General features: G+C 36.2%; 1 protein-coding gene across 1 annotated transcript; it reads right to left on the bottom strand.

The window, feature by feature from the left end:
• Nucleotides 1–27: 27 nt before the first annotated feature.
• Nucleotides 28–11360, bottom strand: LOC134824922 (protein FAM117B-like). The gene is made up of 8 exons (XM_063836930.1): nucleotides 11255–11360; nucleotides 10920–10982; nucleotides 10685–10732; nucleotides 10293–10451; nucleotides 9837–9991; nucleotides 9393–9506; nucleotides 2678–2810; nucleotides 28–1169 (listed from the first exon to the last, which is right to left on the bottom strand). The coding sequence occupies exons 1-8, from the start codon at nucleotides 11351–11353 to the stop codon at nucleotides 1158–1160; spliced, it is 783 nt and encodes a 260-aa protein (XP_063693000.1). The 5' UTR covers nucleotides 11354–11360; the 3' UTR covers nucleotides 28–1157.
• Between the last annotated feature and the right edge of the window lie 4379 nt (nucleotides 11361–15739).

Here is a 15739-nt window from a genome sequence, read left to right as displayed (position 1 = left end):
TCCCCTTAATTCTACATACTAATATCAATTAAGTTGGGGCAATCTCGATTAAACTGCAGAAAAATCCCTGTTTCATGACAGATATCAGGTATTATTTCACTAAAAATACGGACATGTTTCTAATCCTAGACCATTATATGTAATTCAGCGTCCTAGGAAATTTATTAGCTATGTAATATTCGAGAATTTGTATTTACAGTGTAACTTAATATAATTGTAGTTCAAATCAGCATCATGCTGAAATCGGAGGATGAAAATATGTGGGCAAATATTGTGGTAATCTTTACGATTTAAACCAACTCGTTCAACTTCATTTGTATAAGTTGATCATATGAATGACTGCTCTCATAAAATATAAGAGTACAAACTTCTGTTAATACAAAGTTAAAATAGAGAAAGTTCACACTTCACATATTACGTCAGATTCCTAGAGAGAATGAGGAGTGGAAGAGGGGTGGAAAGAAGAGGAGGATGGAGGGATAAGGGAAGGGGAGGGAGGAGAGAAAATTTGACGACGTAATTTTACACTGTAGCCAGGGTTGAAATTTCTGGCAGGTCTAAAAATAGTCCAATATTGCTGACGTAATGTGTGATTGGCCCTTCTGATTAACACAATTAAATAGATCAAGTTAATTTTAAAAGGATATACCCGTATTTTAAACAAAATTCAAGTTTTTATTAGCACATTTCAGCTTTTTCCAAACCAAACATTGTAAATCATTTTGATTTTCCTCACAAAAACTAGAGTCATTTCAGTGATCACTATTAATTAATATCAATATTATTAAGTAATATCAATATTATTAAGTAATATCAATACACCTAATTACAAACTTTAACGAATATATTTACACTCGTGAACTTCAAAAAATTAGTTACAAGTTTACGATTACAGTTCCTATTCTGAACCTACCATTAAATTAATTATTTATCTAACTAATTAATTAATTATTCAACTAACCAATCAGTTAATTGCACTCTACCTAACTTTTTTCTAAATTTCTTAAAACTAAATTTCTACTCGAATAGTTAATAAACATTCAGTTTTGAATATATATCGTGAGAATTTCCGTTGAATATATCGACATGGTTCGAACTGTTCTGAAAATAACAATCTCAGGAATTTCAGGAATTTCTCATTTTCTGTCTGTCTGCATCTATTGACAAGCCTGAAATTGGAAATAAAATGTGTAAAAAAAACAGACTCGAAATCAAAGTTAATTAATTTAGTTAATTAACTTAATCAAAAAGAGGTCACTTTAATTTCTCGAGAAAATTGTTTGAATGATAAAATTGCGGCCGCCAAAATGTGATCAAGTGGTATCTAAATATTAGATATATACAGATTGATATAAAACATTAAACACCAGAAAGTGAACGGTGGCTCATTGAAACTTGTGTGTAAAGATCACGGAAACGATTACCACACGGCTCGTAGGAACATCACATATCACTGAGATTGTTATACAGCAGCTTGTATACAGCAACTATACAGTATAGTCTATAGAGTATACATAAAGCATACTATGTACTACACAGCAAGTATACACTATACAATTACTATTCAGTACACACTGCACAGTGCATAGTGTATACATATTTCACACAAGACACAGCTATTATAAACAGACTCTGTACAACACTCTCTACACTCTCTACAGTCTACACTTTACACACTCTACAGTCTACACTCTACACTCTACACACTCTACCCTTAGTCTTGACAATTCATGTGCTAGATCATTGATGATCCGCTAAAACGGAACTTCAAAGACTTACTGTAAAACTGTACACTTATTATACAGTTATTATATTGAACAGATGATATACCCATAGAATGGACCTGTAACAGTGTAACATGTAAACAGCTTTATGTAAAATGTAAGCTGTGAGGAAACTCGGTAACTGTACTAATTTGGGGTCAGCGGGAATAATTCAAGACATTCTTTATAACAATTACACTGGTTACCATGACAACTACACTGCACTGATTACCATGGCAACTACACTGGTTACCATGACAACTACACTGGTTACCACGACAACTACACTGCACTGATTACCATGGCAACTACACTGGTTACCATGACAACTACACTGGTTACTATGACAACTACACTGCACTGGTTACCATGCCAACTACACTGGTTACCATGCTAACTACACTGATTACCATGGCAACTACACTGGTTACCATGACAACTGCACTGATTACCATGACAGCTACACTGGTTACCATGACAACTACACTCGTTACCATGACAACTACACTGCACTGATTACCATGGCAACTACACTGGTTACCATGACAACTACACTGGTTACCAGGACAACTACACTGGTTACCAGGACAACTACACTGGTTACCATGACAACTACACTCGTTACCATGACAACTACACTGGTTACCATGACAACTACACTGGTTACCATGGCAACTGCACTGGTTACCATGACAACTACACTGGTTACCAGGACAACTACACTGGTTACCATGACAACTACACTGGTTACCATGGCAACTACACTGGTTACCATGACAACTATAACACACGTTACCATGACAACTACACTCGTTACCATGACAACTACACTCGTTACCATGACAACTACACTGGTTACCACGACAACTACACTCGTTACCATGACAACTACACTCGTTACCACGACAACCCACCTGTTCTGCGGGGGAGTGTCTAGTGACACATCTAGGGGGAGGCGGTCGATTAAACACACTGTTGTTACTGAATATTATCTTTATCTTGCTCTTGTCTGGTCCACTGCGTTCTAAGGATTCTAAACTGGATCCCCTACAATAATAAGTTAAATTAGTTAATTAATAATTAGTTTTAAATGATCAATCATTAAGTTTATAACACAGAAGATTAACTGTCGATTATATTTATAGGGAAAGTTCGTTTACTTATTTCAACGATTAAGGAGACGTTTAGCTATATACCAAGGTTCTTCATATAGGAAATAAAATATGAATTCCACAGAAAATTGGGACAGCAGGAGACTTGATTAAACGGTCCAACATCAAACTATTCCAACTATTCCAAGGAAATCGTGTGCTCAGTAACCAAGGTACACGTGCAGAGGGTATTTAGATTTAGCCACAATATTAGCAAATTCAAACAAAGTATTTCCTTATAGCAATCTTTCTTTCTCTGGTCTGAGTTAACATTATACATTATATTATGTTAAAATACTTTTATAAGTTGATTTGAGCTGAGGAGAGTACTATTTTAAGATATCGCGATTATTATTAAAGGTCGTTCACATATTAATTATTATACGTAATCACTTTTTGAACAATTTTTACCTCCGTAATCAGTTTTACACATAGCTATATTGTCAAAATTACACTAGCGTAATCGCTTGGAAACCCCCTTCCCCCCTCAGCAGATTACGTAATATGTGAACGACCCCTTATTAATATTAATACTTCTGAGGTACTAATTATGGATACAACTACAATTGGGTAAATCTGAGATAAGGGCAGCAATAATTGAGGGTTCTCTAAGGTTGACGAGCAAGATAAGTCACAAGATATGTTACAGTTTTGCGATTAAATCTATTAATAATATTATTTAATGAATTAAATTTTCAATGATTGTATGAGTGGTCAAATATAACAATTAAATTTGTCTTATCAGGTAATATTATTAATAGGTGGTTTACGCTTTTAGGTATTAACTATTAATAGACCTGCTTTACGTATATATCATTTTGTTAATTATTTATATTATATACAGTGCTCTGTGGTTGTGGCAAAGCATGAGCTGGGACATTATGTAAACCGACCGTTTTTTGTGGACATGTAATATCGCCGTAAATTGACTAGATAATGGTCGTGTATATTGACTGTATTATAAAGTTGCAGTTTGGTGCTGTGTCGACGGACATTATAAACACAAGGTTAACACAAAGTATAAGGTTACTTGTCGTACAGTTAACAAACTGTTAACGTACTGTTAACATACTGTTAATATACAGGTAACACACAGTTAACACACAGTTAACACACAGTTAACACACAGTTAACACACAGTTAACACAAAGTATAAGGCTACTTATGGGACTCACACACCGTTAACGTACAGTCAACAGCACAATGTTAACTAATAACACTCAGGTTAGAGTCAACTCACAGGCGGTCTCACGGTAGCAGCTCACATTTATAATAACCCTCCAGAAACACACATTACGTGTTACACGCAAGTCTGCAAGTCTTACTCGGAGCAAGTGTTTGTGACAAAGAGGACCTTTTTTAAAACATGACCTTTTTTAAGGCATATAAGATAATTTTTGTAGTGGGAAACAAAAACTCAGATAGACTTGAAAGTTTTAACTTTTTAGATGTAGAGCAAGATTGATCGTGGTGGTTAGCTTGGATCAGCTTTTATCCCTCTACTTGCAATCAATGATAAATTAAGCTGGACATTATACAGTATAGACAGTGATATTATAGTCTCATATCACTTATTTGTAAATTATCAGCACTCCACGTATCTCTAGGTTCCCAACTTAATTATCGTTTTTGAGATAATGCCAAACACGATATAATCAGATAAGTGATCTAGATGATTTAGGATGATCACACCCATACAGGTTATTAAACGAGCCATAATTATTCAATTAGTCACTTTCAGGATAAATTATAGGAATTCGAGTTGTTCGGATCACATGAAATCATTCTTAGTATATTCTTTATATATATAATAACAATAGACTTATCATTTACTAACAATGTGAACAAGTAAATCTATTAGCTGTGTTTACCTCTAACTAAACATATCTTTGTTTCACAAAAGGTTAATTGATGAATATAATAATAAGTACAGTATCTCAAATATAAAAGATAAATATAAAAATATACTCGAAGGGCCATACAAGAAAGAGCTATTATAATCGATTTATAATTAAATTATAATAAATGTAATTACACATTTGCATTCCTGCAATAAATTATAATAAAAGGTCCACATCGCTCAATAATTCATTGATTTATAGTCACATACTACAAGTCTTTTGTTTATACTCACCTTCTTACTGTTTATGGAATAGACATTACCAAAACAACCAGCCGAAACATTTGGTTGAACGTAGCTTAGTTCAGATGTTAATAAACATTTTATATAAACACTTAATAAACACTTTCGTTGTTCATAGTTCATGATATCTTCGCTGAATTGCGTCATGATTGAACCAAATGTTACAGAACATTTCAGTAAAAACCAAAAACTCTTGTTGGAATTTTACTGTTTACTGTCACATGTAATTTTGCTTATCTTTTCCCAAAAATAAAAGTCATGTTCGTTTAACGATCCTATCCACGTACAGAACACACCACAGAGACACGCAAAACACACACAGTTGGTCGCGTTCCAACCACAAAGCTTGACGTAACCACAGCTTGCTGGAGTATATGACCAGCCCCCCACGTGACAAAAACGTCACAAACACGTGATCAAAACACATCATGTTCTATCAATCTATTACATTTATTAAGTTTCAGACTATGAAAGTGATGTGGTTACATGTACTTCCCATCATCATCTCATCAGAAACAATCAGGTATTTTCTTGAGAATACCACGTGACAAAATCGTCACGCCCACGTGTAACATTACGCCCACGTGCACTATCACGTGACAAAAACACATTCATCTCCCAACATGCACGCTTGTTAGGAAGAATCGAGCATTAAACGTACACATAGTATACGTTTTTCATGTGACATAATACTAGTGCCGTAGTGCGTCTGTTACCACGCATTAGAAAGTCACCATCCTGGAATCTGGCGGATTGCCAAGAATTCTGGAAGAATGCCAATAATTCTTGGAATCTGGCGGATTGCCAAGAATTCTGGAAGAATGCCAATAATTCTTGAAGAATTCTAAGAATTAATTCTTTGAAAGTGTGCTCTCAGTAGAGATCAGCGGAGATACGTCCCATTCCTGCAATATAATGACATACCTCTAAGTCTAAGAGATCATGATTTGTCTTGCGGAGTAGGCCTCCTCATAGGTTCATAACAAGAATCATGCATTGTAGTGTGTGTGGAGCAGCCAAATTTTATATATTTAGAGGCGAGAGAAATATTTTACAGAGAAATATTTGGTACAGGGAAATGTTTTAGGGTAGCTATATTGCACCGTTGCTACAGGAACAGGGTTGGTATTTGGTAATTTTCTATACGCCGGACTTGTAATTTGATGTTGGTTCAAATAATTCCATCTTCTCGCTGGTTGCTTAGTGAAACGCAACCTCTCTGCTGAGAACAAGTCTGGTATATTTTACATGACATTTGTCATTTATTTCACATACTATGTAGGGTCACATTCTTTACAAGTCTTTATTATTGTCATTATCATGATTAGTGATCAAAAAACGATTTATTCGCCCATTATTTTGTTGTTAAGATCCAACTGTAACACTCATGATGCAACCTCATACGATTACACAAGCCAGCGAAACAAATTTCCGCGTATTTCAACAAGTCGTTTGTTGAGATGAGCCACCTTTCACTTGCATTACTCACGTAACATATGTTCCTCTCATGAAATACGGTCCTCATCACACATGACAGGAGAATTCCTTATGAAATAACGGCTCGTGGAAAATTCGTTCTACACGTACATTCCTCATCTTGCACGTGGTATTGACGTGTACACGTGGTATTGACACGTGGTATTGACAGTGTACACATACATCATCTTACACGGACTGTAAGACTGATGTTGTTCAGTGAAACTGCTAGTAGTTACTGTAGCTACTGTACCTCTAATGTTAAACCAGTGTTTTCATTGGAATTCAGCTCATCGTTTGGGTGTATTTTAGGAAATGTATGTATCTAAATTGGAACTCCTCGTAGGTAAAGATCTCCTATTTATTCAACCGAAACTCAGGATGCATCGCACGAAAAATTGCGTCTCATTCCCAAATAAATAACACAAATAGTTTCTCATCACGATTGTGGGAACCCAAAACAGTCGTAATTTGATAAAAGAGCTCACAATTAGAGGGAGTATTATTATGGTGCATGACGAACTTCAAGAATTTGTTAAATTCGTCGCCTAGAAGCTATTTATATAAGGTTGTTATTAAATTTAACAACCCCTTCTAGAAAGACGAATTTTTAAAACCGTTACCTCAGTTATTTATAAAGTCAAGTTATTAAATTCAGTTATTTATAAAGTCAAGTTATTAAATTCAGTTATTTATAAAGTCAAGTTATTAAATTCAGTTATTTATAAAGTCAAGTTATTAAATTCAACAACCAAGCCCCTACAACATTAGAGGCTATATGTTATATCATAACATTGGCTACACTCGACATAAAGCCGGAAGAAACACCACCCAAAATGGCTCCTTTATTTTGGCTGGGTTCCAAGATTTCGTCCTGGATATTAGTTCCCTGCCAACATTGTGGTACCAAGAGAACGCTAAGTGGCAGGGTAAAATGAAATTTGGCAAGTCCCCCTGCCTAGACTCTGGTTTGTAATGGTCTAATCTGTATTGTTTCTGAAGAAACGCTGGTGTGTTCACTTATATTCACATCGTCTTCATGTTATTAACAATGAAATACGATATAGATTATAATTATATATATTATATATATAAAATGAGAATATACTATGAAGGTTCACCTTGCTGTCCCGAGGCCTTGTTATTATTTATTTCAGTGTAGTAAGTACAGTGAAGTGTACATTACAGCTTTACAGTACAGATCAGTACAGTTTACTCATTACAATATTGTACAGTTAAGTGTAAAGTGTACAGTGTACTGTGTAGACTGTATATCTATTTCAGTTAGAGTGATAATATGGACCATGAGCACCTTGACGTGTCAGTATAATATTAACTAAACACACGTGTCTGGTATTAACTATCGTGTGAGCGATAATAACTGATAAATATCTCTGAAACTGTACTCACTTCACACAGCTTGTATCATTTAATTCTGGCCCACCCTGCTAGTACGGATAGATACAGTGAACACTGAACAGTGTACATTTGTGTGTACTACAACCAGATTGCAATGGTATGTTACAATATCATTATGTAACATGTACAAGTGATACGAGTTAAACTTGTGAGGAGTGGGCCGGGTACAATGAGGAATTGTTTAGACACATTGCCCCCGCGGAATTCGGCCCTCCATCCCCCTCTGTTGGCCACGTTTCACATAACCCTCAGATTTCACTAGCTTCAGAATTTTTATTAGCCTCTGTAAGATGATGAGGTAATAATAATATGTGGACGGTCCCTAACAATATATCCCTAACAGCATATCCCTGATAATGTATGTAAATGTGAACGATCCCTAACAACGCACAAGGTTGCCAGAGAGATTGTGCAATAAGCAGGGTGGTAGATAACACAGTGAGATCATTCACAGGAATTTGAATGAGCTTGTACTTTACTTTTACTTTTGACTTTCGAGTTTGGTCTCTAAATTCAAAATATTCGCAGCTATGCATATGTTATCAACTGTGACAGAAAATTTGTGAAGGTTTTGATTGTGGAACCAATAAACCATAAAAATGTAACCGTTCTAATCTTAGTAAGCAAGATACAACATTTATACAAATCATTTAAGTTGGATGTGTAGCTTACAACCCGGAACGTTCCACCTCTTCATCTGATTTGAAAGGTAACCTTACACCATAACCTTACATAATATGTTCATTATATGTAAGCCTCTTGATTTATAACTCTATCCCTAGCCCTAACTCTCACCATATCCGTACTAACTCAAAACCTTGTAAATGTAAAGACTGTAAGGGGTCCAATATATTGTATCAATCTCTTCTAGTGTTTTAAAGACTGGTTTAAGGAGTGGTTAAAGGAGTGGTTTAAGGAGCGTCTTAAGGAGTCGTTCATGTATGTTATACTCATTAGTATTACTCATGGCTATAGGACTGGACCATGAACATCTTCTATAGACTAAGTATCTATCTCAATATTTCATAGACTGATTTAAACCGAGCTGGATGCCAATTGCCAAAAATAATTGGGATTCCTCAGCACATAACTTGGAGAGACACTTGGAATCCGGCCAATATTTTTCGCGATCGTAATTATCCATGTTTTGCACAGGTGATCTATTGAACGGGTACATGAAATTAAAATAATTATTTCATTTCAAAGGTCGTGTTCAGCGTACCAATATTTGCAAAATAAGTACATTTCTCAGGAAGGAGTTTCCTGGTGATCAGACGTATTGTGTTGCGATTTAAAAATCGCATTCGGAAGTTATACATTATATGGTGCCCATTCACTGACTAAATACATCTATTTGCATACTATTTATTAATAAATCAATTAAATGCATCTATAATTTACATTATATTTATTAATTTACTAACTAAATATCAAACTTACTTGATGCATCTGGCTTTGTCAGCATTGGGTGGGGGTTGGCGCGCGAAAAGGAATGAGCAATTAACACGAGGTGATGAGCCTATTATCTTATCGGGGGAATCCATTGAGGGCGATCTGAGGAGATGTTGATAGTTGAGAAATAAATTAGTAATAATTGGAGGGCAATTCAGGTTTAATAATTAAGATCGAGGGAAAGTTGATTGTTTGACTAATATCAATTAAAATTATACACAGTTCCAAAATTGACAATCCTTTCAAATCTAAAAAGTCAATACTCTTTTAAATATTTGCACTGGGGCACGTAAGCAATAAGAATATAAACATTTAAGTTATTGCTTAATGTAGAAATAAAACGCTGCATCCTTTACAGCATAGCTGACTCAAATATTTACCGATAAATTGCTGAATAAAATTAGACTTTATTTATTTATTATTTATTATCACCTGGCATCTGTATAATAATTAGGAGAGGAGGAGGGAGGAGAAACAGTGTCCTCTGGAGTCTGGGAGCTGGTGCAGCGTCCAGCGCCACAACAAAGCACTGGTGTGTCGCTGCGTGATCCGCGCGGTAGAGGCGCTTTGTGGCCCTCGTGTGGGGTCTAATAGGGATGATAAAGTTTAATGTGTATGATTTTATATCAATTAAAACTATTTAGTTGTGACAATATTGCCTTCCAAAATTAAAATTTACTGTTATATCTCAAGTGGTAACAGCAGCCTAATCCACTAAGTGACAGTTTAAATTCATCAGCTTCACCCAATTTCACTCAATTAAGTCTCCTATTGCTGTGGTCCTCTGTCCGCCATATATAAGACACGATTGACACTCCAAAAGAAACCATATTATAAAATATAATAAATACAACAATTTTAATGAACTAATTTATCAACTAAACCCACCAGAGGGGAATGGTTGATGGTTAGATTCTCCAGCTCAGACAAGCAGTCGAGTGATCGAGTGCGCGTCAACCCAAACACCGGTATAGAAGGGTTAACAAAACACTGGTCTGAGTTCCTGTACAGCGCGTCTCGGATGTTGTGAAGACCTCCGTGTAATGTCTGCAAAATTTAATAAAATCAAATTTTACATAGTTCATCGTCAACTTAACAATTCATTAATGAAGTGTTTACACTGTGAAAGATAAAGCAAGTAAGAATTTAATTCTGTAAGGAGTAAACCTGACTACATTTCTGTGTGCTGGTTACGTTTCTATAACAAGTGTTCAATTTGCTGGAGAATCGTGATTTAATTAAGAATTAACCAATTAAAACAAAAAGTGTCTAAAACTTACAGGAGAGGGGCTTTGCTTCTTCTCTCTTTGTAGGGTTCGTCTGAGCTTCTGAACATCATTAACATAACAGTGACGTTTTAGTTAAATATGTAATTAAAAGTAGATGTAATTATAATATGAGCTCAACTATCAAGATGCTCCAACTCCAAGACGCTTGATGATAACAAACCTAACAAGACAGTTAAGATAAGGTTAAGATTGGTGTATGACTAAAGTTAGTTTTTTGGTTTCTTACCTCTTTCAATTCAGTGGTTCCCAGACTACTGCTCCTTTTGTGTCTCTTTATCTTCTTGTCAATCTTTGGGTGATGATGTATTAAAGTATAGAAAAGTTGTGTACATATAATAATCAGACTGATTATGTGACATGCTCCAATCAAATTACATATTAGTGATTTATATATTCATTTCCTGGATAAAGATTTTCATAAGATTTTCAAGCTAGAAAATTACAACACCATGTTGCAACAAAATGTAGAGAACTCAATGTGATTGACACTACAACTACATCATAAGTTGACTTGACCTGATAGGATATTTAACAATTAACCTCGTAAATTAAAAGCCTTACTTTAGAAACATTTGGGGTCTGAGATGGTATGACTTCTAAAGAACTTGCTCTTCGTAGCAAGCCAAACTCATGTGTGGCTCTGACAGGTCCTTGAGGCATTATGCTATTACCTGTTACAGTTCTCATGAGGTTTCAAAAGTATCAGAACAGCATTTCAAAACGATACAATATTGATATGAAAAATAACATAATTTCAAATTTTTAAGGTTTCAAATTAAACATAGACTGCTTCAACGGGAAAATTAATCACTCAAGTATGGTAATATAGATAGTTGGATGGAATTTACTCATCTTCGGGAGTTCTAGGTACTGTTGACCTAACAAAATATCAACAGCCATAGGATACAGAAGTGACTGGTGAGGAGTGGCTAGAAGGGTGTGTTTTACACATTCCCAAGGCTTTTTAAGGGTGAATTTTTGATCTATTAAACACCCCCAAAATAACCCAGAGAGACTCAATTGTTCATTTTGTTGCATCTGTTATTACGTAAAAAGTTTCTCGAATAATATAGAGATAATTTTAGCAATGGTAATTGTGTAGCTGTAAGGATAGGCACCCTCGAAAATGAATAAACCAACACAACAGATTAAAAGTTATAAAAATAGTACAAATTTAAAGAACCGGGGTAAAAGATGAAACCAAACATAATATAATTGGTCAACTGAAAATAAAAATCTACGAATTCACATCACAGCAGCAAGCAGTTCGATTTCGAAAGTGTGCTTTGATAGCAACATTAATACCCCCTATGATGGAGTAGATGTGTATATATCTGATTGTTGATATTTCATATTATATAATATTGCTAGCAGTGGACAATTTCCGTTACCTCTGTATTGTGCTCTGCCAATTGCAACACTTGAATTACTTTATTGTATATATACTGTTTGACACTTTTTTCTTACATTGAAATCTTTTTTTTTTTAACTTTAAAAAAATTGATATTCTAGAAATAGTAATAGCTACAGATTAAACAAGTTTAAAAAATAGTATAACAGTTTCGAAACTACAAGCCATAACATTTAGAAGGTCGCTGTCCAATGTTATTTTCATAGCTCCAAGTTTTTCAGCAACAAATAGTGTCCTGAAGCGTTTTTGTGGCACACCTGTGCATTTTAAGTCGTTGTGCCACTATAATATAAAGGTTTAAATCATAATTATTATTTATAATCTGACTCAATTTCTGGAGAAAATAATTTTGATATAAACATACATGATGATGTCGAAGGCTGTGTTGACAAATATAATAGGGCATTATCAATTATGTTGGGAACAGAACTAAATATATTTACCTAACCATGTGCTGTTGCGCAACTGCGGATGAGCTTGTTTCACAAGTTTTTTTACAACTTTTTACCGCCGAGAGGTGAGCGCGCGCCACTGCAAGTGCAACAAAAAACAAAAAAATTGGTGGTTAAAATTTAAAGTGCAAAGTGTAATGATATTCTTACCTGAGGACCCCAGGCTTTAATGTTGGTAAACAACATAGAGATTAGGCGGAATGACAGGCTGAGCGCGGCCCAGTAATGATATTCGTCAGGTTCTTAAAAATAAAGTGCTTTTTTTAAATGTACACTTATCCTGCAATTATGATAAAAATATATTATGGAGGACTTCACCTAGGGCCTGTCGTGATATCATGGATCGCTTAGGTTCCACCAGGATCTGGTAGTCCTCATAATTCTGCGGCCTCTATGTATCGTCATCTCGTACAACTCTTTAAGAATCTTAGGGATGTGGCATGTGAAAATTTGCAGCCTTCCAGACATTGATTGGGTTAACGAGGTGTCGTACGTCACCTCAAGATCGGGTGACAGGGGGCTGACCAGGCCAGAACCCAATTGATTGGGTCTGAGGTCACGTGATTATGAGCCTGAGGTCACGTGACTATGACGTCACCAGACCTTGTTCTCCGTTTCCCGCTCATTGGACCAGGTGAGCTTGCATGCTTGTGAATGTGGGTGTAAGTACAGCTGTACTGTAGTTTATACCTAATTAACCCCTATAGAAACCGAAAATTTATTTTCTGGCAGAAAGCTAGAAATTTACCAAAATATCGACATTGTTATAAATTTATTTTGATGACCATTCCTGACCTAAAATTGCACGAGAAATCGATTAAACTTGGTTTCAGGACTCAACAATGCTTCTTTATGCCTTAAAATCCATGTTTTATCGATACAATCAACATTATGATCCCGTTGATTAATTAGTAACAGGTACCTAACAAATACGCAGAAACAACCATCACACCTACATTGCATTCCTAACGGGTCGATTTCGAGTGACCAATAATCGTCGTGATGATACGTCATGTGTTCCTGATCATTATCAGCAATCAAGAGACAGGAGCGGCGGTAGCTTTAAATCAATGGTTTACGTTATTTTTGTGAATTCGACCCCTGTTGAAACAGTTATCTCACTTTGTAACTGCATATGTATCGAGGATAGCTTTACAAATAAGAGTATCAGTAAATAAAATTGCCACAAGTGTTTCTTTCACTCACTTTCGATAAGACACATTGGAAATTCTTACTTCCATAAGATTCGGAATTTTTTTAAACTTGTCAACGCTGAAAATTACATTTTAACTACATGCAAAGTTGTCTAACCAATTTTGAGTTTTGATCATTTATATCTACTATGTAAATAAAACACTTTCTATAATTTAAATTACTCACGTTCAAGTTGCATGACCAATGACTAATCACTAATACTGATGCTTATTCTACTGATTCACGGTCCTTGGAAACTTTTATTACTCGTTAACTGACCCTCGGGGTTTGTAATACTCGCTCCCATTCTATATTTAAGTACATGGCTTTTGTTACTGGCCAATGGCTAAGTTGTACCACGTCGTGCGCGTGACGCCCACGGTCGTTTCACTATGGGTTATACAACGTTTGACACTGGTTGACCATTGTTAATGGTCCATGGCCTGGCGCGCGCTACTTCGTAGCACTTGCCATATTTCGAGAAGAAAGCGGCGCGCGCGGCGCGCTACTTCGAAGAAATTTAGACGAGTAACATCTGTCAAAGGAATATGAAATATACCTCACCTGCACCGCTAGGGTTTCCTGGAACCAGGACTTGTCCAAATGTCCGTTGTTAATGGATTGGACTAGCCCGGTGCCCGATGGGCGATGGCAAGTGCTACGAAGTAGCGCGCGCCGGGCCAGACCATTAACAATGGTCAAATATTCCCGAAAGTAAAATAAATATTGACCTCCGGTTTTCAGCAAAATGTTCGTTGTAGGTTTACAACTTACCAAGACGCGCGCCGAATTGGACTCGTCGACGGTCCAATATATGGAACAAATATTTTACGAGTATCACCCGTTATAAAATGTTCGTTTCGTAAAACTAAATTCAGTTAGCTTCCCCATTCCCAGTACAGGAATTTGATCCACAATTTGGGACAATTTAGATTTTGAGTTATATCAAAAAGTCGTATTATGTATTTGGTATATTTTGGACCAAATAAAAGTTCGCAACTTTAATTTTGCATGTTATTTAATTCTTGTCCTTTGATTGGTGAATTGTTGCTCTATCCAGAGCCCTTGCGCTTGCAGTAGCGCGCGCCCGCCTCACGGCGGTAAAAAGCTCATTGGACCAAGTGAGCTTGCATGCTTTGTGCTTGTGAATGTAGGTGTAAGTACAGCTATACTGTAGTTTATACCTAATTAACCCCTATACACTACAGAAACCGAAAATTTATTTCTGGCAGCTAAAACTAATAATTATGCATTAGCTGTTTTAACTCAAACTGAAAGACCTGTAAAGTGGTTACTGGAGGGAGAAGTGCCAAGACTACATGCGCTACATAGACGCTGTTGTCAGCACTGCGCGCGCGCGCACGAACCTTCCCATCGGGGTTCGTGGATAGGTGCTTTTCTTGACTTGTGAAACAAGCGCGCCCGCAGTGGCGCGAAAGCACATGGTTAGGTGAAGCTGAATTGTGTCAATACAAGTAAAGTGCATCTCAAACTTACTGCGAAAAAATACTTCTAGCAAGCCCGCCAGCCGATAAGGTTCTTTGAGTAAAGTGTAGACGTTATCAACGTAAATTTAAAATGGCTGGTAATGTTCGGTGGGTGTAAAAAATCTGACCTGGGGCATGGGGACATCAAAATAAAGGGCCAGGGTTAAGCTTAATTGTTAATTAGTTTTAGTTTTGATTTCAGTCAAAGCTACCTAGAATTAGAACTACACATTTTCATTGCAATTAATAATGTCAACGCGCTTCCCAGCTCGTAGAGACCCAATATATAGTGCAAGTGCATCGCTGCAATCTCGATCGAACGTACTAGATCACTCTACACAGACACTACTTTGTATCACGTTGCGACCCCCACGGTCGTTTCACTATGCGCGGCGGGTCATACAACGTATGACAAACACTACTCGATCTTTGAGATTTTTCTAAAAGGACCCCAGACAGTTGAAACAAACTTGAATAATGTATTTTTGGTTGATTGAAAATG

Source organism: Bolinopsis microptera, chromosome 13 (assembly GCF_026151205.1).
Source record: "Bolinopsis microptera isolate Bmic1 chromosome 13, MBARI_Bmic_1.0, whole genome shotgun sequence".
NCBI classification, from domain to species: Eukaryota; Metazoa; Ctenophora; class Tentaculata; order Lobata; family Bolinopsidae; genus Bolinopsis; species Bolinopsis microptera.
The sequence above is the reverse complement of the archived record's forward strand: the minus strand, read 5'-3'. Positions and strand labels throughout refer to the sequence as shown.

Excerpts from the sequence above, each read along its gene's own strand:
- LOC134824922 (XM_063836930.1), bottom strand. The coding sequence starts at position 11,353 with ATGCCTCAAGGACCTGTCAGAGCCACACATGAGTTTGGCTTGCTACGA. Across the intron at positions 10,733-10,919 it reads GAACCACTGAATTGAAAGAG|AAGCTCAGACGAACCCTACA; the intron begins GTAAGAAACCAA and ends AATGATGTTCAG. Across the intron at positions 10,452-10,684 it reads AGAAGCAAAGCCCCTCTCCT|ACATTACACGGAGGTCTTCA; the intron begins GTAAGTTTTAGA and ends TAAATTTTGCAG.